This window comes from Chiloscyllium plagiosum, chromosome 17 (genome assembly GCF_004010195.1).
Source record: "Chiloscyllium plagiosum isolate BGI_BamShark_2017 chromosome 17, ASM401019v2, whole genome shotgun sequence".
Lineage (NCBI taxonomy): Eukaryota > Metazoa > Chordata > Chondrichthyes > Orectolobiformes > Hemiscylliidae > Chiloscyllium > Chiloscyllium plagiosum.
This window is the reverse complement of record NC_057726.1, coordinates 18,745,661-18,769,024: the sequence shown is the minus strand read 5'-3', so window position 1 is coordinate 18,769,024 and position 23,364 is coordinate 18,745,661. Positions and strand designations below refer to the sequence as shown.

General features: G+C 42.0%; 1 protein-coding gene across 4 annotated transcripts in view; it reads left to right on the top strand.

The window, feature by feature from the left end:
• LOC122558251 (uncharacterized phosphotransferase YvkC-like) overlaps positions 1-23,364 on the top strand; it is a 172,792-nt gene that overhangs the window by 37,281 nt on the left and 112,147 nt on the right. For 3 of the 4 annotated variants that reach the window (XM_043706625.1, XM_043706626.1, XM_043706624.1), the window contains exons 2-5: positions 1,682-1,816; positions 7,243-7,367; positions 12,156-12,224; positions 20,816-20,929. In XM_043706625.1, coding sequence (XP_043562560.1) covers positions 1,682-1,816; positions 7,243-7,367; positions 12,156-12,224; positions 20,816-20,929 — 443 coding nt within the window. Of the gene's footprint in view, positions 1-1,681; positions 1,817-7,242; positions 7,368-12,155; positions 12,225-20,815; positions 20,930-23,364 lie in introns of those variants that run through there. The other variant, XM_043706627.1, reaches the window with a different exon arrangement.

Sequence of the window (23,364 nt, the reverse complement as noted above, 5' to 3'; positions counted from 1 at the left end):
GTAGTGTACAAAATCCCATGCAAGGACTGCACAAAACACTACATAGGACAAACAGGAAGACAGCTAACGATCTATATCCATGAACACCAACTAGCCACGAAACAACACGACCAGCTATTCTTAGTAGCCACACACAGATGACAAGCAACATGAGTTCGACTGGGACAACACTACTATTATAGGACAAGCCAAACAGAGAACAGCCAGGGAATTCCTAGAGGAATGGCACTCATCCACAGATTCTGTGAACAAACACATCGACCTGGACCCAATATACCGGCCACTGCAGCGGACAGCTGGAACTGACAACCGGAAGCGGCAGACACGGGCGGCACGGTGGCCCAGTGGTTAGCACTGCTGCCTCGCAGCGCCAGAGACCCGGGTTCAATTCCCGCCTCAGGCGACTGACTGTGTGGAGTTTGCACATTCTCCCCGTGTCTGCGTGGGTTTCCTCCGGGTGCTCCGGTTTCCTCCCACAGTCCAAAGATGTGCAGGTTAGGTGAATTGGCCATGTTAAATTGTCCGTAGTGTTAGGTAAGGGGTAAATGTAGGGGTATGGGTGGTTTGCGCTTCGGCGGGTCGGTGTGGACTTGTTGGGCCGAAGGGCCTGTTTCCACACTGTAAAGTAATCTAATCTAATCAAACCACTATAAATGCCGGAGGAAACAACACAGAAGTGCTTCACAGGAAGCTCCCAAGCACTCAGGATGTCACCTAGACAGGGGACGAAACGTCTGCAACACAAATTCCCAGCTCGGTGAACAGAACCACAATAATATTGAGACTTGTCTTTATAAATATATGTACAGTGTTGTTACATCAGACTGGCTGAAAAATGTGATGCTGGAAAAGCGCAGCAGGTCAGGCAGCATTCAAGGAGCAGGAGAATCGGCGTTTCAGGCATAAGCCCTTCTTCATGTTGCTCGAACTCATGTTGCTTGCCGTCTGCGTGTGTGGCTACTAAGGATAGCTGGTCGTGTCGTTTCGTGGCTAGTTGGTGTTCATGGATGCGGATCGTTAGCTGTCTTCTTGTTTGTCCTATGTAGTGTTTTGTGCAGTCCTTGCGTGGGATTTTGTACACTACGTTGGTTTTGCTCATGCTGGGTATCGGGTCCTTTGTCCTGGTGAAGGGCCCGAAACGTCAATTCTCCTGCTCCTTGGATGCTGCCTGACCTGCTGCGCTTTTCCAGCAACACATTTTTCAGCTTTGATCTCCAGCATCTGCAGTCCTCACTTTCTTCACATCAGACTGGCTACATAGCTCACCCTGGAGACAGAGAATATCACCACACAACATGTTGTTTCTTATTGTGTGTGTGTGTGTGTGTGTGTGTGTGTGTGTGTGTGTGTGTAAATCTTCAAACTGTCTGCAGTTTAAAACAAAAAATTCCGAATATGGATCGCCACATGGGTTTCACAGAACCATTTCACTAAGAACAAGTCAGTCTATGTAAAGCATATTACGGATGTTACTTTATCAGCTGTTCTGTGGCAAGACTGGCTTTTGGAATATTGCATATCTGAAAATATTAAAATTGTCAACATTATTTCAACTTGCACACATTACACAATACATGGGAAACTTCATTGTATATGTCTTGCAGTGCATTTTGAAGCAGTGCTTATTTTACTGTATCAACAATCATTGATTAGACCTGATTACTTTCTGCACTTTTTACAGGCTATTGACTCAGTTTATTTTATGGGATTCACAGAAGTGGATAAGACCTACTTTATTGTTCGTATTTGCCGGAAACCCAATGACTTATGTGAAATATGGGTGTTGCTTCGAGTTGATGGAATTGGATATTTTGAGGTAAGCCCCATTTGCAGCTTTTTCCATGATAAAATTTATTTTTCTAGAACATTGTTTCTCCACAAGAACAGTTAAAACTGTGCTTATTTTTTCTTTTATTTAAGGAGATAAATACATATCTCAAGCAGTTAAGGGTTAAAGAATGGATACAATGGGTGCACTTGCTAAAGTTGCCATGTAGTGAAGTTACATACTAGAGAGCCCTACAGTCTGGTTCAATTTGTATTCAGTTAGCTGATTTCTGCCAGAGTAGGCGTTGTAAAATTTTCTATACTTTTGAGTTATCGGGGAGGAGAATGTCAGCCTAAACGTGCGTTATAGTTTGTTAGAACATGGAACATAGAAAAGTACAGCACAGAACAGGCCCTTTGATCCACGATGTTGTGCCGAGGTTTAATCCACCAGGCAGAATACTTTCCATCTACAACCACTCTCTGCCTTCTGTCAGTCAGAGTATTCTGAGTCCAGATAGCCAAATCTCCCTGTACCCATACTTCCTGACTTTATGAATGAGCCTACCATGGGGAACCCTATCAAAAGTCTTGCTGAAGTCCATATACACCACATCCACTGCTCGACCGTCGTCGACCTGTCTTGACACCTCCTCAAAGAACTCAATAAGATTTGTGAGGCATGACCTGCCCCTCACAAAGCCATGCTGACTGCCTTTAATCACACTATACTTTGCCAAATAGTCATAAATCCTATCCCTCAGAATTCTTTCCAAAACTTTGCTGACCACAAACGTAAGACTGACTGGTCTGTAATTACCAGGGATTTCCCAATTACCCTTCTTGAAAAGAGGAACAACATTCACCTCCTTCTAATCCTCCGGTATGACTCCTGTAGAGAGTGAGGAGGCCAATATCCTCACCAGCGGCTTAGCAATCTCCTTTCTCGCTTCCCGGAGCAGCCTAGGATAAATCTGGTCGGACCCTGGGACTTATCAATCTTACTGTTTTCCAAAATTTCTAGCACATTAACTTCATCAATCTTGATCTGGTCAAGACTGTATCCCAGCTCCTAGAAGATTTCAATTACAACAAGTTCCCTTTCCTTGGTGAAAACTGAAGCAAAAAACTCATTTAGGGCTTCCCCTATCTGGTCAGACTCCACACACAAGTTCCCTCCGCTATCCCTGATCAGCTCTACCTTCTCCCTGATCATTCTCTTATTCCTCACTAAAATGCCTTTGGGTTCTCCCAAATCCTTCTTGCCAAGCCTTTTTCGTGTCCCCTCATGGCTCTCCTCAGTCCATTTCTGAGCTCCTTTCCAGCAAGCCTGTAATCCTCTAAAGCTGTGTTAGATCCTTGCTTCCTCCACCTTACGTAAGCTGCCTTCTTCCTTTTGATGATAAGTTCCTCTGTTCTCATCATTCAAGTTTCCTTAATCTTATCCCTTCTTACCTGCCTCAGAGGAACAAATTTGTGCATCACTCGCAACAACTGCTCCTTAAATAGTCTCCATATGTCTGCTGTGCCATTTCTGTGAAACAATTGCTCCCAGTCTGTACTTCCCAACCCCCGTCTGATAGCTTCATAATTTCCTTTTCCCCAATTAAATATCTTCCCTCAGTACTTGCTCCTTTCCCACTCCAAGGTTATGCTAAATGTGAGGCAGTTGTGATCACTGTCACCAAAGTGCTCTCCCAACGTGAGATTTGACACCTGTCCTGGCTCGTTGCCGAGCACCAAATCCAAAATGCCCTCTCCCCTTCTCGGTCTGTCTACATCCTGAGTAAGGAACCCTTCGTGAATACACCTGACAAAAATGGCTCCATCCAAATCATCTGCACTTAGGAGGTTCCAGTCGATATTGAGAAAGTTGAAATCACCCATAACAACAACCCTACTACTTCTGCATTTTTCCAGAATCTGCCCGCCTATGAGATCTTCAATCTCTCTACTGCTATTTGGTGGTCTGTAGAAAATCCTCAATGCGGTGGCTGTTCCTAACTTCCACCCATACTGACTCAGTAGACAAACCTTCCTCAACAACCTTCGTTTCTGTAGCTGTGATGTACTCTCTGATTAGCAATGCTACACCCCTCCTATTTTTCACTCTCCCTGTTATTTTTAAATGTTCTAAACCCTGGAACATCAAGCAACCGTTCCTGCCCCCGTGAAACCCACGACTCCGTTATGGCCACAACATCGTAGCCCCAAGTACTGATCCCTGCTCTAAGTTCATCACTCTTATTTCAGACACTCCTTGCTTTAAAACAGACACACTTTAACCGATCCCTTTGTTTCATCCCATGAGAAACCTTCCTGATAGATTCAATACATCCTGTCACTGCCCCGTCTGCAACTGACCCCCTCTCAGACATGTGGTTCTGATTCCCACCCCCCCTGCCAAACTAGTTTAAACCCTCCCGAATCACATGAGCAAATCTCTCACCCAGGACATTTGTGCCCCTCCAGTTCAGGTTCAACCTGTCCTTCATGTACAGGTCCCACCTTCCCCAGAAGGTATCCCAATGGTCGAGGTATCTGAAGCCCTCCCTCCTACACCAGCCTCGCAGGCACGTGTTAAGCTGCATTCGCTGATTGTTCCTCATCTCACTATCTCGTGGCACCAGTAGCAAACCTGAGATCACTACTCTACTTGTCCTGCTCTTCAGCTTCCAACCGAACCCTCTGTTATCATTTTTCATATCCTCAATCCCTTTCTTGGTTATATCATTGGTGCCAATATGTACTACGATTTCTGGCTGCTCACCCTCCCCTTCAGAATCTTGTAAACCCGATCAGTGACATCCCGGACCCTGGCACCAGGGAGGCAACATGCCTTCCGGGAGTTCTGTTCCTGAGCACAAAATCTCCTGTTGTGTGAGAACATTTAGTTGGGGTCAAATTCAGGATCAAACTGTTCCTTTATCTTTCAGAAAAAAAAACCTCACTATCTAATAAACACACTGAAAAGTTTGCAATATACATGTTTCGTCATTACTAAAAATGATATGGCAGTCAACTAAAGATAACGAAAGGGGATAAACAGAGCAGCTCTACTAAACTAACCTTGTTCTATTTTATACTGAACTCTAATTCTGGATTAAATTTTCTTCAAAAGATTGAAAAGAAATGTTATTTGTCATGGTGGTCTTTTTAGTTTGCGAAAACATGAGAGTTGGAACTTAATGTAAATCCAGCCAAACCAACAGATTTAAATTTATTATCGCATGTATATAATAAATACAGTCTAGAGTGTTTTATCGCGTGTTATGTGCAAAGTGTTGCAAAGCTCTGGCACCATCTGAACATAATGCACGATTTCACTGCAACAGTGTTGATGTTTTTATTCCTCCTCCTCTTCCATTCGCTGTTTGACATTGTCCTGGTTCTCAGTAACAGGTTCCTGGTTATCAGTAACAGGTTCCTGGTTATCAGTAACAGGCTCTGGACCTCCACTGCTGCCACAATCACAACTGTCACTTTGAGCTCTCTTTGGTTCCTCCATTGCATCCTTGGTCAGTGAAGTTGACTTCTCAGGAGTTGAAAAATGTGGTGCTGGAAAAACACAGCATCCGAGGAGCAGGAGAGTCGATGTTTCGGGCATAAGCCTCCACACACATCATTTACTGTATCCACTGCACCCGATGTGGTCTCCTCTACATTGGGGAGACAGGCAACCTACTTGCGGAACGTTTCAGGGAACACCTCTGGGACACCCGCATCAACCAACCCAACCGCCCCGTGGCTGAACACTTTAACTCCCGCTCCCACTCCGCCAATGACATGCAGGTCCTTGGCCTCCTCCATCGCCAAACCTTGACCACACGACGCCTGGAGGAAGAGTGCCTCATCTTCCGCCTAGGAACCCTCCAACCACACGGGATGAATGTAGATTTCTCCAGCTTCCTCATTTCCCCTCTCCCCACCTTATCTCAGTCCCAACTCAGTCCCAACCCCCGGATTTAGCACCGCCCTCTTGACCTGCAATCTTCTTCCTGACCTCTCCGCCCCACCCCCTCTCTGGCCTATCACCCTCACCCTCACCTCCTTCCACCTATCGTATTCCCAGCGCCCCTCCCCCAAATTCCCTTCCCCCTACCTTTTATCTCAGCCCGCCTGGCACACCAGCCTCATTCCTGAAGAAGGGCTTATGCCCGAAATGTCGATTCTCCTGATCCTGGGATGCTGCCTGGCCTGCTGTGTTTTTCCAGCACCACATTTTTCAACTCTGGTCTCCAGCATCTGCAGTCCTCACTTTCTCAGGAGTTGTGCCATGTCATAGTTTTTGTATTCCTAGTACAAAAAGTCAGAGCGATTGAGATTTCCACCCTTAGTCTGTTATGTTGCTGCATAGACTTATCATGACTGCTGGTCATGTGATGTCACCCTGGCCATCCTAAGTACATCCCAATAGTAGTTATCAACTCTGTCATTAATTCTAGGGCAGCTGAAAGTGAGAAGTGAGAGGAAGATCATCCAAACTTTCAACTGGTTATAATCTTAGAAAAATTATTAAGCAATTCATTTTCCCATTGGATAGGATTTGTGCCAAAGCTTTCATTAAGCTATGATTTATTTGCATTTTGTTTGGGAATTTGGTAAGTTTAGAACTTCCACAATGTTGATGCATTCATTAATTCCAGATCAAACCCCGTCCAAAAAACTGTGTATATGATTGAGAAACATTGCGTTAGAGATTGTAGAACTTCGAAGAGCATTGAGTATTGTCCAGACTTGCTCTCCTTTGCATCTACCACATGAAACCATGGTCTTACTATTCATAATGTGAAAGAAATGCAATGTCCATAACGGATATTTGATATGGGGTGTTTGCAATTTTAAAGCTGTGCAATTTGATTTTGTTACGTTTGACATAAAGTGATAGGAAAGGAAAATACGTAAAAGGTTGGTTGAAGTCTGAATATTTAGTCCCATCATGGGAACATCAATTATGCGTGGTTGAGAATTCTCAGGCTTGTGTACTAATTTTATGCTTCTGCCCTTTTCTCACTGTTTGCTGTGCATCCAACTCCCTTCCACACATGGTCCTTTCCTAGAGTGCCTTGCTTCAAAGCTCAGCTCTAGAATATTTTGACGTGCTTGATCACTGAACATGAGGAGACGCAAAACGCAACTTTTTAAGGATAGTCTACCGAAATGTGAACAGAGACAGCTAAGTGGTTGGGAGTGGTGCAGGGAGCACACTTTCTGTTCATGTGCAGATTCTGTGAAATGAACAGTCAACAGAGGGGAAAAAGCAAGAATCCGACAACATTTTCAGAAAGAAGTCAGGCCAACTTTGACTGGAAATATATAATCAAGATCACTGAAATGCATTAAAATACATTTCATTCACATCTTTATCAAGTGAGAAATTAGCATGTGTTGAGTCAAATAGCATTGATGCATTTAAGGGCAAGACAGTCAGCTTAAGTGTTCTTTTCAATGTTTTGGCAAAACTGCTCCTTTCAGCATCCAATCCATCCTGATACCATCAGTTCTGTGGACAGTAAGAACTCATGGAGTGGAGGTGGTCTGAAGATGGAGTGTCTCGAGCCACATCGGCGATGGCGAATCACCTTTAGCGGACTTCTCAGGTCAGTAATAAAGAATTAAATGGTGAAGATTTGACATATCAGGGTGTAATTTTACTTCTCTCATTAAACCAATGGGTCCTCGCTTCAACAGCAGTAGGCTATATCCATTAACATACAGCTTATTACAATACTAAATAGTGAAACATCGAGTATCAAAGGTAAAAGGGTGGGTTATTAAGTGAGCAACAGTTCCATGTGCATCAGGAATCTGTGTTCAACCTGGTAAATTTTCGCTCGTTTTGGAGATGAGGCAGCCAATCCCCTCCCAGGAAGTCAGCTGGAATTTTAACTGAGGTCTAAATATAGCCGTTTTTCTGGCTTATATTCAACAAGACCCAGATATTCTTAGAGACAAAGCCAGTGCCAACACTGCACCTGCGGACCAGTAAGGAACAGGAATTTTCCACATCACTCAACCCCACAGCCTCAGAATTGGGGATGGGGGATTAACACATTCTTCGTCCTGGGTTGGGGTTTGGATGTTATTGATTGTTCAGCCTCTTCTAACCTTCAGCCTGCCTAACAGGAAAATAAACTGGCTAAACAGAGTCAGACAGACTGCCTTCTGGGTGGAGAACCTGTCCCGCCCAATGATATAAAAGTTAAAATTCTTGAGCATGCGGACAAACTGGAGTGCCAGCTTCTAGACTGTCTATTCAGTAAATATTCCACTTATGGCCATCATATCTGAGAAAGATGCTTATCTCTTGGATTCCACTGAATATAGTTTTATAAAATAATCCTCTGGTTAATTGCATTATTCATCTTGAATTTAGACATAGGTAATTACACCCCCATGTATTTTTGTAATCGATTAAAATTCTTTTAATGGATGACCTGATTTGTAAGACTTTTTCATTAGACATTATTGAAAATAGAAATGGTTACACCAAATGTATTTAAAGTAAGGTGCAAGAGTGATATGAGAAAATATTTTTTTAACACAGAGTGTTAGGATATGGAAGGCACTGCCTGGAAATGTGATATAGACAGGTTCAATAAGCCAGTGAAGGCAGCATTGGATTTTTGTTTAGATGGTAATGATGGACAGGGGTATGAGAAAAGGGCAAGCAGTTGACACCTGATAGTAGAGTTGGTGGAGGCGTGATGAGCTATAGTTATTCTGTGGAAAAAATCTTTCAGCTTGAATTCTGTGCCAGAAACAATTTAATTGCCTCTTGAATTTCATCACTGGCTCACAAGTCTATCTTCACCTGTGTAAAATATTTTGCCTGATTTCCTGTCTGACTGCTAATTCCTTTATCTTTCCTCTGTGCTTTGGTATTTAAATGATTTGATTCAGTTTTATGTTCTATAAGTCAGCATAATATCTCCTCCAGTTCCTCTCAAAGTAAATAACCTCAACTTCTTTAGTATTTCCATTGTGTCAAGACATCTGATAGATGGAATCATCTGGGTTACATGGCATGCTTGTCCCTCTTAGTGGGGTGCCATGGATTAGCATGTGATTACACAGTGTGTTCAGTTACTATGATATCGCACTAATAAGGATAATTAAATATATTCAAATAAATTAAAGAACTACAGATGCTGGAAATCAGGAACAAAAGCAGAAATTGCTGGAAAAGCTCAGGAGATCTGGCAGCATCTGTGGAGAGAATGAAGAGTTAACATTCTGAGTCCAGTAATCCTTCCTCAGAATCTCAGAGGTATATGAAGAAGGGTCATTGGACGCGAAATGTTAATTCTGCTTTGTCTCCACGGATGCTGCCAGACCCCATGAGCTTTTCCAGCAATTTCTGTTTTTGTTTCAAATGAACTAATATGTTTCTAACATATGCTGTTATTTTCATTTGGATGTGACTAAACTACATTGTCATTTCTTTTGGATTTAAAAGACTTTCAAATCTCGAAGTGCCTCTAAGTACGATAGAGAGTTCAACTGGTCAACTATTGAGAAAAGATGTGTGGGTTGTGGTATGTTGCTAACTCATGGCCATTCATTGAATTTGTAATGCCCATTATTTTACAAGATTACCATATAGAGAAGTTGTTACCCACGCTTTGTTTTGCTGCAGGAGAACTGCATTGTGATGTTTACTTAAATGCAGCCTTAATTCAGCCAATTGCAGATGCGCACTAGGGGAAGTCCCCACTGTGATTGGAATCTATACTGAAATAGACCGAAGAACATTTGAACAGGCAAAAGAATCAAGTATGGGAAACCTGCAAAAAAAAACTCCAAACATTTGTCTAATTGCAGAGAGAACCTGGAGAAATAATCCTCCAATTAATCTAAACTCAAATAATATGCGACAGGTAACAAACATGCAAAGTCTAAAAGACACCGATGACCACAAAGGATTCATTTGAATGCTTTATGATACCTTTTGAAAAAGTGCTTGCAGGGAGTTCTATATTGTCTTAAACAATCAGCCTTTTCAGAGATGTTATTACACATGTCTGTTGCAGATGTGACTTGACCTCAGATATCCTGGTCGAGAGATACAGACACTGTCATTGCAACAGGAAAGCTCTTCCTTTCATTTTTATTTATTTTTAATCTACATGTGTTATCACAAATAACTCAACAGCTGTTTTTGTTTTTCCCACCACCAAACTGCCTGTGGTACTTTTTAACCTATTATCTACTACCACTAAATCACACGTGCTTTCCAATAAATCATATCACGTGCAATGGCTGATAAGGTCAATGCAGACCAGTAAAGATGAGGGAGAGGAGAAGGGTCCCAATCAAAATAGAGTTAGGAGACAAGGCATCCTGCCCCCTCTGTAGTGCTCAATCTTTTTCAAAAACATGGAGAGTATTGAAGGACACTGCTTGCTCCTTCTCAAAGGACATCCAGACACAAACATAGCTGCGGATAAACAATTGGTAACTCCGAAACCCTCCACTGCCTGGATCTATTAATGGCCAGAGTCCAAAAGTGTGGTGCTGGCAAAGCAGATGGTCAGGCAGCATCAGAGGAGCAGGAGAGTTGATGTTTTGAGCAAAAGCTTTTCATCAGGAATGACATTATGCCTGAAACATCGACTCTGCTGCTCCTCAGATGCTGACTGACTGACTGTGCTTTTCCAGCACCACACTTTTTGACTCTAATCTCCAGCATCTGCAGTCCTCACTTTCTCCTCTTCTAATGAAGATCTTGGCCTGGCCCAGGAGTACTCCTGATGAAGTGCTTATGCCCGAACATTGATTCTTCTGCTCCTCAGACGCAGTTTGACCTGCTGTGCTTTTCCAGCACCACACTTTTCGAACCAGGAACAGACCCACGGGGAAGTCCTCTGATTTGACCACACCACTCCACAGCAGATGTCCAAAGATCAGGGCTGAAGTGCAACCAGAAGTATAAAAGAATTTTCAATAATTAAAATGGGGTGCAACTGCAACAGCTATGTACATGATTCATGGAATAAACAGCAAGGCTGTGAACCTGAGAACTGCCCCATCCTATAGTTACATCCACTGCTGCAGGTACGAATACATAATTCCTGAGGGACAGTGACCCAACTTTCAGTTAAAGTCCATCGAAGGTTTTGTAATACTGGAGAATACATTCCTACACTTTGCATAAATATTGTCTCCAATCACCTGCTGTAAGATGTTATTACACACTCTGGAGCAGGAGGGACTTGAACCCAGGCCTTTTATCTCAGAGATAGGCATTACTGCTGCACCAAAGAGGCCTTTCACAGAGTCCTTCATTTCATTTAATGTTGCGTTTAGTTGTGCAGGGCTAAGAAAGGCATGTAACTAGAAAGTGGATTTGGGTGTTGACATAAGATCCATTGGAAATATCTGCCTGCATGTCAGAAACTAATTCATGCCTTAATTGGCTGGATGGGGCTGATACAGTCTAATGTAACTCCTGTAATCAGAAATGAAAGGATTACTTTCTTCAGAATTCTCATTGAATTGCTTTAAGGTTATTTTTTAAAAATATTCTGTTAGATTGAGAAACAAAGTTCTTTTTAAATTCAATGAAGAGTTCATCATAAGTCGCGCCAACAAGTGTTTACATTGCTAACATACATGACACTCTCTGAATGTGATCGTCAGTACAGTGCCCTTCCTATTTCTGTATTCTATATGTATCCCTCTGTAATTGCTGAACTCCTCCAGTTCTAGTGTCTTATACATCTCAGTGCTAATCATATGAGCACTGACTAACATTCTTTTAGCTGCATGAGTCATGGATGATTCACTGGAAACCTCTCTACCTTTGTTTAACAATTCTTTTGAACAACTATTTCCTTTGATCACTTGTAATTATTATGTTTGATTATGTTCTTGAGTTACACCGTGGGAAGTTTTGTAATTTTAAGCACATTATGCAAATGTTTTACAAGCAACAAGACAAAGTATTTTGACTTAGAGCATTAGTGTAATGCTAATTTGGATTTGAAAACAATTTTTTTTCCTGAAATTGAAATCATTGTGTTCCCAGCATTGGGTGAGTAAGATGTAAAATATGATATCTGCTTGTTTGATTATTGCTTCTGCATTAGTATGAGAGCACAGACTTGAATTGTTTGCAAATCATCTTGCTATTGGTGAGACTGATCTTGATTAACCCTTACTGAAAGTTCACCTTGTTGCAGTCTTTCTATTAAAGATACTTGTGAAACAATTATTAGTAACAACTTCTGAAGAAGGGTTACTGGACTTGAAAAAATAACTCGGTTTCCTCTCCACAGATGTTAGCAGACATGCTGAGTTTCTCCAACAATTTTTGTTTTTCTGTGTGATAAATCACAAGCACTGTCTTGAATTGACTTATCTCATTTTATATTTCCATTCTTTAGAAGGGGTCCATACAAAGATAAGTGGACTGATGAGGAAGAGGAGCTTCTGCACGTCAAGTTTACTTTTATGTAAGTTGTGGAAATTAACAGACAGGTTGGTTTGAAAGACATTTGACATTCCTGAAATGACTTTGACATGTGCAGTTCAGGGCTTGAGCCCATGTTTGCAGTGCCTTCTCTAATCTCTTGGAATTTATGCAGCAGGTAGTTGAAAAATCCTTGCTCAGAAGTTTCAGATTTGACTCTTGGTGTGAATTGAGTTTCTAGTCCAGTGCTGTTCTTACTATATTTCTGGTGGGTGAGAGAGGGAACAGCAGGCAACTTGTTCCTAATGACTAACAAATGATTCTAAGTGGAAATATTTGCATGAATTAAGTGCAGCAATTGCATGCCACAACCCTTCACAAGAACAGCCAACATTAAACCAAGTTAATAATAACAAAGGGAGTTCCACATTTGGAATCAGATTAATGGTCATTGAACTAACCCACATAAATAAACCAATGCCTTTTCATGGAATCTTAAAATAAAATCATCAAATAATTACATTCAGAATTATTTTGGTTTATCTTATCTGTACTTGCTCTCTGCAAGAGAAGCTCCTCCTGACCCTCTCCCTTTCTGTTGCCCCATTGACCTGTAAAATTCTTCTCTTCGGTAATTATCACATGCATTTTAAAGCCATAAATAAATTTGCCTGCAGCACACACTCAGGCGGTGTACTCCAGATCTTAATGATATTAAAAAAATGTTTTTCTTCTTGTAACATTTAGCTGCTTTGTCATTCACTGTAAATCGGTGCTGTCAGTTTTCCAGCCTTATACTATTGGAACAGTTTCTCCTACTTCAGTCTGTCCAGAACTCCCATGATTTTGAACATTTGCAAATCTCTTCTCTGCTTTCTTTCTAAGAAAAGCAATCCTTATTTCTTCAAATCATCCAATGAACTGAAGTTCCTCATTCCTGACAACATACTCATAAAATGGTTGCTGTATCCTCATTGTCATGCTCAAAATTAGACAAGGGTGTGCCAGTTGAGGTTGAACCATCAAAGTCAAGAATTTTGAAGAAGACCCATATTGGACTCAAAACATTAATTCTATTTCTCTCTCTACCAATGCTGCAAGACTTGCTGAGTTTTTCCAGCACTTTGGTTTTATTGCCTATCTCTGGCATACACAATATTTTGCCTTTATCACCATAAACTGCTTGCTTTTGTACTCTTTGCTTCTATTTATAAACGCAGAATCCTGAGAAAAGTGGGTCCACGGCCAACTTTGCAAGTGTGTGGATCCATGGCAGGTAGTGAATCAATGGAGAATGAGGCGTGAGCATAACCAATTTCTCAACCTTCATCATTACAGTTATTGGTTGTGCACATTTACCCATTGGTTCCACTGCTCTTGCACCCACTTAGCATTGTATTGCATCTTATAGTGTCTTTCCTTGTTCTTCCAACCACATGCGAGATCTTTTCATACTTTGCTGCATTAAAGTTCATCTGCCCCATATCTCTCCATTCTATCAGCCTGTCCATGCCACCTTGATGTCTATTACTGTCCTTCTCTCCGATAACAATACTTCCCAAGTTCTCTGCCACCTCCAAATTTTGCAATTGAGCCCTGTACACCCACATCTAGGTCATTGATATATATCAAGAAAAGAAGTGCAAAACCCTGAGGAACCTGGCCTATACTGTGCTCTAGTACAATGTTATCCATTCATCTCTACTCTCTGTTTCCTGTCAATCAGCCAATTTTATATCCTGTTGCTGTTCTCCCTTTTATTGCATGGACTTTAATTTTGCAAGTGGCACTGTGTAAAACATAGTTTGGAAATCCATCTACATTACAACCACTATGTAATCATCATCAGCTCTCTCAGTCACCTTAAAAAAACTCAATCAGGTTAGGGAAACATAACCGTAACCAATCCTCACTGACTTTCCTTAATTACTGGGCTGTTAATCTAGTCCCAGAGAAGCCATTCCTGAAAGCTTTCCCACCATTGAGGTTAAAATGACTAGTTTATAGTTGCTGGCCTTCTCAAAAAAATCACAGAATTATTATTGTATTGAAAGAGGCTATTTAGCCCATCATGCTCCTTAGTATCCAGGGATGTGCAGGCTGGGTGGGTTAGCCATGGAAAATGCAAGGTTACAGGATTAGGGTGGAGGGTGGGATGATCTTTAGAGGGTCGGTGTGGATTTGATGGATAAAATGGCTTGCTTCCACACTATAAGTATTCTATGATTCTATGTTTGCACTGTCTCTCTGATGCGAATTAGGAATTAGTGCCATTCTCCTGCATTTTCCTGGTAACTCTGCATATTGTTTTTGTTCAAATCATTAACGAATGCCCTCTTGAATGCTGTGATTGAACCTCTCCTCAACACACTTCCAGGCAGTGCATTCAAGCCTCGCAGAGTGAAATACTTATTTTCTCACATTGCAACTGATTCTTTTGCAAATTACTTCAAATCTGTGCCTTCGTATTCTTGGTCCTTTTACAAGTGCAAACAGTTTCACTCATGGTTCTGTAAACTTTATCACATTTTGTTTCAGTTTTCTCCTGTTCATGGAAAGCAGTTCCAACTTCGCCAGTCAGTCAGTCAGTCTTGCTAACTGCAGTTACTCATCCCTGAAACCATTTTGGTAAAACTCCAGTGTATTTGCTTCCTTCCTGCAGTGTGGCACCCAGAATTCTACACAAGACTCGAGATGAGGTCTGACTAGGTTCTTATACAAGTTCCACATAACCTCCTTCCTCTTGTACTCTATGCTCCTACTAATAAAGCCTAGAATACTGCTTCTTTATGAACTGCTCTCGGTACCTGTCCTGGCACTTCCAGTGATCCTGTCGCACATACATACTTATCTTTCTGTTTCTGCATACACTTTACCGTTTATTTAATTCTGTCACTCCATGCTTTTCCTGCCAAAATATATCACCCGACATTTTCCACATTGAATTTCATCTGTCACTGATTGTCCATTTCACCAACTTGTTTATGGCCTTTTGAAATTCTACACTGTCCTCCTCTCAAATATCCAAGTTTTGATTCATCCACGACCTTTGAAATTGTCCCCTGTATATCAGGAAAAGCAAGACTCCCAACCCTGCTCCTCCAGACCAAAAAATCTCCATTAACCATCACTGCCTGTTTCCCTGTCTCTCAGCCATTATTGCACGCGTGTTGTTGTCTCTTTTACATGCTGTCTCTTTCATTCCAAGAGCTTTAAGTTTACTTTCAAGTTGTGTGGCCCTGTGTAAAATGCCTTTTAGAAGTCCAAGTGCAACATGACCCTCTGTGTTACCTTTTTCAGCAAAACTCCGATAAGCTAGTTAAAGACAATCTTTCCTCAATAAACCCAGGTTGGCTGCAACATGTGACTGTGAATTCTATCCTTGATCCTTCTTATGTACTTTTTTTGAATGAGAGGGGGGACATAAACTGGCAGAAAACAAATAGCAAGAGAATAAGAAAGCTGCACTGGCTTTGGAGATTTCTGAGAAATAAGCTTGCAGAGAAAGTAAACAGTGATGCATAACCATGGAAAATTGTGCTTTGTATTACTTTATGTCATAATATCAAATAATTAAAAACAGTTGTCAAATCAAAAACAGCTAGTTTTTACGTACCCAAACCACTTAGTGGCAAATCTGGAATAATAGAACGTCCTTGGAACTCACAATGTTTATTCCTTTCTAAGATACCGAAAATTAAAACTCATTCAACTGGCTAAGGAAAAAGGATACGACAGGTTGAGTTTCTCCCTTTCAGAACAGGGAATTGATTGCATATGACAAAAAAAATCACAAAAGAGGATAAATTGTTTTGCTTCCATAAACAAGGTTTGTGCTGGATAAAGAATGTAACGCAATGTGATTCAGAACGTATGCCGACTTTATGCAGCTTGCCCATTAGAATGATACAGCAGGTACTTGGGAACACCACCTGCAAGTTCCCCTCCAAGCCACTCACTACCCTGACTTGGAAATATACTGCCATTTTCTCACAGTCATTGGGTCAAAATCCTGGAATTCCCTCCCTACCAACATTGTGGGTCAACCCACAGCAAGCGGAGTGCAGCGGTTCAAGAAGGCAGCTCACCACCACCTTCTTAAGGGCAAATAGGGAAGGGCTAGCAATGCTGGACAGCCAGCAACACCCAAGTCCCACAAATGAATAAAAATAAAAATAAAAATTATATGCAGCCAGCATTGGCTAAGCTGTTGAGAGTTAAATGTTCAGAAGGAGTGACAAAAGTTGAGAGAGGCTAACACAAGCGAACGATAGAATTGCTTATACTCTGTGCAAAAGGAAATCTGCCACATTAACTGGCCTGTGTGACTACATGTGACTCAAAACCCACAGCAATGTGTTTGACTCTTAGCTCCCCTCTAAAATAGCCAAGCAAATCTTTCAGTCGAAGAACAGTTAGATATGGGCAGCAAATGCTGGCTTTGCAATGAAGAAATGAACAATTTAAATCCAGCCTGCACCTTTTAAAGTGAAGATGCATAGTGGCTGGAGCAGTTATGGAGATCCTTGTATAACTCACTCCAATGCAGAAAAATACTGAATAAGTGGTACAACTCAGTCAGGGTAGGGGTCATTGGGCAAAAGCGTGCAACAGTATTTAGGTTATAATGATGGGAGCTCATGAGGTCATGGTTGAGGAGGTGGAAGGGAGTAAGTAAAACCTCGATACCCACGAGACATGTACACAGAAGGTCCAGAAGATATGCAGTTAATACTCAGAGTAAGATTTTACTATTCTCCGAGTGGTGAGCTAGGATGTAGAGTGGGGACCTTGATAAGTTGCTGGGAGCACCAGTGTTAGGATAGTAGCTCAGCCATATCGTGACTTGAAGCAGAGGCCAATTAGGCCAATGAAATGCCCTGTTTAGGGCCACTTTCTTGAACCATCAGCATTTGGTCAATGGCAGAGTGGCCTCTCACCAGGTTGGCAGTCTTTCAGCATGGACATGACGTTAACCTCTACACAGCACATTGAATTGGGAGGCTCCAAAATGGAAGCTGCAAATGGAAATGGCCAGCCTCTGTCATTTGCTGTTACTGCTGAAGGGCATCACTGTCAAAACAAAAAAATGGGGATTGCTTGGTTGGCCTGTCAGAAAAATGAATTGCTTTCCTTCACTGTGAGGGTACGAGAACACAGAGCTCCTTTTGATAATCTGCAGCCTGAGCAATGACCAGCTCCAGCTCACATTGGAGAGGTAGCCCACGATGACTTTTTGGGAACATACAGTCCTTACACAGGGTTTGCCCCCATTGAGCACATTCTGGCCAGGAGCCTAGCTCTTCATATTGCAGATGTGGTGTCACAAATGGTGTTTAGTATCTCTCCCATTTCCTGTGGTTCCACACATAGATGGGGCCTTCTTGATCTTTCGGGGGCCCTACTCTCTCCCTATTTACACTTTTGCCCTTAAATGTGTTTCTAGAATCTCTATTTAGATTCCTTTTAACATATTTGCCAAACCTATTTCATGTCTCCTTTTTCCTATCCTGATGTCCCTTTTGAAGATACTCCTATTATCCTTATACTCCTCAAGGGATTCACTCGATCCCTGTAGTCTATACCTGCCATATGCCTCCTTTTTTTTTCTTAATGAGAGTCTCAATTACACTAGTCATCCAGCATTCCCTATATTTACCAGCCTTGCCCTTCACACTAGTAGGAACATGCTGTCTCTGGACTCTCGCTATCTCATTTTTGAAGGCCTCCTATTTTCAAACTGTCCCTTTATCTGTAAATAGCCTCTCCCAATCAACGTTTTCCAGTTCTTGCTAATACCATCAAAGTTGGCCTTACTCCAGTTTAGTACTTTAACTTTCAGACCACATTCTGAATTAGAACATTTTCTTGTATACCCTTAACAAATTCCTCTTTATCTAAGCCCATACTACTATGACAGTCTCAGACTATGTTTGGAAAGTTAAAATCCCCTACCATTTTAATAAACATAGAACATAGAACAGAGCACATTACAGCACATATGGGCCCTTTGGCCCGCGATGTTGCACTGACCTGTGAAACCAATCTGAAGCCCATCTAACCTACACTTTTCCACTCCCGTCCATATGCCTATCCAATGACCATTTAAACGCCCATAAAGTTGGCGAGTCTACTATTGTTGCAGGTAGTACTAGTCCATGCTCCTACTACCCTCTCAGTAAAGGAACTACCTCTGATATCTGTCCTATATCTATCACTCTCAATTTAAAGTTATATCCCCTCGTGCTTGCCATCGCCATCTGAGGAAAAAGGCTCTCCCTGTCCACCCTATCTAACCCTCTGGATTATCTTATATGTCTCAATTAAGTCACCTCTCAACCTCCTTCTCTCTAACAAAAATAGCCTCAAATCCCTCAGCCTTTCCTCGTAAGACCTTCCCTCCATACCAGGCAACATCCTAGTGAATCTCCTCTGAACCCTCTTACAAGCTCCCACATCCTTCCCATAATGTGGTGACCAGAACAGTACGCAGTACACCCACGTGTGGCTGCACCAGAGTTTTGTACAACTGCGGCATGACCTCATGGTTCCAAAACTCAATCCCTCTACCGATAAAAGCTAACATACCATAGGCCTTCTGAACCCTATCAACCTGGGTGGTAACTTTCAGGATACTTATGTACCTGGACATCGAGATTCCTCTGCTCTTCTACACTACTAAGATTTTTACCATTAGCCCAGTACTCTGCATTCCTGTTACTCCTTCCAAAGTGAATCACCTCACATTTGTCCGCATTAAACTCCGTTTGCCACCTCTCGGCCCAGCTCTGCAGCTTATCTCTGTCCCTCTGTAACCTACAATTTGGTTCATCACTATCCACCACACTAGATCTTAGTGTCATCTGCAAACAACTCTACTGACCTTAGTGTCATCCGCAATGCTATCATTCGTACAGACATCCGAGATCGCCTTACACGTTTGCTTCTTAAATTCTCACTGACTATTTGGCAGGGTTCTATAGTACAAGCCCAATAAGGTGATCACCCCTTATTTCTCATTTCTACCCAAATAACGTTATTGGACTTATTCCCAGGAATATCCTTGCTAGGTTCGGCTGTAATGCTTTCCCTAAGCATTCTCTTGGTCCCCCCCCTCACCTCCTTTCTATCCTTCCTACCCTGGAATATTAAGTTGGCAATCCTGCCCTTCCCTAAGTCACATTTCTGTAACTGCTTTGATATCTGAGTTCCATATTCCCAACCATGCCCTGAGTTCACCATGCTTTATCTGTTAGGCCTCTTGCATTGGAATAAATGCAGTTTAATTTATCAGTCTTGCCTTGTTCTCTGCAATGTTCTTGCCCGCCTTGACTATTCGACTTGTTCCTCTTCTCAACTGTTCCACCCTCAGACATATCTATTTTCTCAATATCTCTTTGGGTCCTGCCCCACCTTACAACGGAATGAGGACTTGCCACAATCCAGAGGACTAGCCACGTTACCATATATCAAGAACAGTTCTGAACTGACAGCCAGTCAACTACGACCACTAGGACTCATAACAGCACACAAACCAACAGCCACACTCAGACAACAACTCACCAGGACAAAGGACCCTATACCCAGCATGAGCAAAACCAACGTACTGTACAAAATCCCATGCAAGGACTGCACAAAACACTACATAGGACAAACAGGAAGACAGCTAACGATCTATATCCATGAACACCAATTAGCCACGAAACGACACGACCAGCTATCCTTAGTAGCCACACACACAGGTGACAAGCAACTGGGACAACACTACTATTATAGGACAAGCCAAACAGAGAACAGCCAGGGAATTCCTAGGAGGTATGGCACTTATCCACAGATTCTATGAACAAATACAGCGACCTGGACCCAATATACCGGCCACTGCAGCGGACAGCTGGAACTGACAACCGGAAGCGGCAGAGACAAACCACTATAAATGCCGGAGGAAACAACACAGAAGCGCTTCACAGGAGACTCCCAAGCACTCAGGAGGTCACTCAGACAGGGGACGAAACATCTGCAACACAAATTCCCAGCTCGGCGAACAGAACCACAACAACGAGCACCCGAGCTACAAATCTTCTCACAAACTTTGATCATGGCATGTTTCTGTGTCTTGTAAAATCCTAAGAATTAAGCCAACTTAACCAGAAAGATGTTATGTCTAATTTCCTCTCTAAATTCTGTTGAAACACTTGCACTTGCAGCATCTTTTAGAAATAACAGTCATTTTGTACATAGACCCTGTGAGACCCAAGAGAGGATTTTCCTTTTGGCTGTTATCTGAGGGTGGTATGTCACTCAGAACCAAGAGAACCTTCTGCTTTTTAGTGTCCACAAACTCCTGGAACTGTCAAATGAAATTGTGCTTAAATCATCATTAAATGACTGATCCTCCAAAAGCATACCTGTCACTCAGCACCAGTCTGTAGTATTAGTTTTGACTGTGTCCTCAAGTCCTGGGATGTGGTTTGAACCCATTACTTCTTATTTATCAGTAAGCTTGTTAGAAGTGAACCAAACGGTCTATTTATTTGTTCAGTTATTCATAGAGGTCCGTGAATCTGTGAAAGCAAACATTTCTATCAACTCAGCAAACGTGACCAAATTGTTCCTTCTTTGTTTCTTTCTCCTCAGCTGGACAGCCTTTTCCACAGTGTTTAACTTTGACACAGATCTTCATGCCAGTGCAATTGCTCAAGGCATTGCTCAAGAGAAATGGAGTAAAGCTTTCTTTGATAAGCTGACAAAGTAAGTAGAACTGGTTTCTTAGTGGGGGAATATTCTTACATATATAAACAGTCCAGTTCCTGGAAGCTTGTCTTTGCAGCAGATGTGCTTGGGAAAAGCAAATGAGTGAAGTAACTAATTTGCCTGAATTTTAATCACTTGTACACCTGATTCTCATTAATTGAACTCGATCCTATCATGATATAGTTTCTGTAATTTAATCGAGGAGCATTTTATCCCTGTTTATACTTCTTTCAAACTTCACTGCTTAGTAGTTTTTAGATCCTGGGTGAGTCTCGCGTGTTTATCCAAGATACGTTCTGCTGTTGCTGATTCTTGAATATTGTCTGGTCTAATACATTTTCCTTTGCACATGTCATTGTCATGAGTAACAAAATTTGTTTTTACCTTTTGGAACAGAATCAGGCATGATGCCAAAATGCAATAGTTGCTTCTGTGCCTTTTGAGATAGCTGTTGGTGATAGTTCTGTTATGTTGGTTTCATGTTTATCTGTAAGATTAACAATCATTAATACCGAATCTTGAATGTTTTTAGTACTGTTTGTATTTTTTTTCCAAACAGATAATGGGCAATACAATTGCAGAATTGAAAGAGCAGGGGGGAGAACAAGCTGTTAAGTTTTCTGTTTAACTACCATCCTAAATTTTTAATGGTGAGCTGGAGCTGGGGAATCTGCTGGTAAGGAAACGAGGATTGCTGGAGTTCCTGTTTAAGGCAGACTGCCAACATTGCATGATGTCACCATCTCCACAATTTGGCAGAACCGAAGCCTTGGCAATTTCAGAGTCATTTATTTTAAAGAAAACAGAATGGCATAAATTTTTATGGTTAATTCACAATTACTTTGGTAATTTGGAAGGATGTTACTGTACTTTGTATCACTCCATGCTTAATTGAGATGGGATCTGTACTTCTTTGGAAACTATGCATGATGTTCAATTCCCATGTCATTTTAACAGATTTGAAAAAATTATAAGTTTTAACCGTTTGCCTGCATGCTGTTAGAAAAGATGCTTGAAGTATCATAAATATCAGAATAAAACACCTATAGACATATGAATAAAGAAAATATAGCTTCAACAGAGCTCAGATTAGGACTGGGAAATTTCTTTTTTAATTAGCCATTGGGTCACTTTGTTCAGCTTAGTTGGTTCCATGTGTGCCACCCCGTAAGAAAGAGTAATCACAAATATGTTTGAAGCTGAAATCCACCAGCCAACCTTCTTACAGATTGTCTAACCTGCAGTTGATAGGTCTGAGGGATAGTGTGGTGTAGAATAATGCTGACAAGGCAGATTTAATCTATGTCCCAGTTCATGGAGGATGTTCTTTCAATCCCTGTCCCACACTTGATTTGGAACAATGTCCATTAAGCTACATAAATGTACGTCTGTCTCTACTGAGGATATATTAGATTAGATTACAGTGTGGAAACAGGCCCTTCGGCCCAACAAGTCCACACCGACCCGCCGAAGCGCAACCCACCCATACCCCTACATTTACCCCTTACCTAACACTACGGGCAATTTAGCATGGCCAATTCGCCTGACCTGCATATCTATGGACTGTGGGAGGAAACCGGAGCACCCGGAGGAAACCCACGCAGACACGGGGAGAATGTGCAAACTCCACACAGTCAGTCGCCTGAGGCGGGAATTGAACCCGGGTCTCTGGCGCTGTGAGGCAGCAGTGCTAACCACTGTGCCACCGTGCCGCCCATATGCCAGTGGTTCTTTGGCTATGACCTATTGCTTGCCTGAATCATCTATCATTTTTTGTATACATTCAGGGACAGTGTCAAGATGTCACAGAGATGAACCCTATCTCTGTTGGTCTGTCCATTGTCACGTTACCTGTTCAACATTCAGTCCTAGATGACCTTAAATTTTGTTCAGTTAAATGTTGAGAAGACTACAGCTATTGTTTTGGTACCTATCAAATCTCTCTTGGTGAATAGAAAAGATCTTTTCTCTAGGAGAGGGGAGTTCAGAACTAGAGGGCATATTTTTAAGGTGAGAGGAGAAAAATTTCAAAGGGATCTGAGGAGCAATGTTTTCACGCAGAGGGTGGTTTATTTGTGGAATGAACTATCAGAGGAAGTGATAGATGCAGGTACAGTTTCAACATTTAAAAGACATTTGAACAGGTACATGAATAGGAGAAAGTGAGGACTGCAGATGCTGGAGATCAGAGCTAAAAATGTGTTGCTGGAAAAGCGCAGCAGGTCAGGCAGCATCCAAGGAGCAGGAGTATCGACATTTCAGGCATGAGCCCTTCTTCAGGAATGAGGACTGTGTGCCAAGCAGGCTAAGATAAAAGATAGGGAGGAGGGACTTGGGGGAGGGGCGTTGGAAATGTGATAGGTGGAAGGAGGTTAAGGTGAGGGTGATAGGCTGGAGTAGGGGTGGGGGCAGAGAGGTCAGGAAGAAGATTG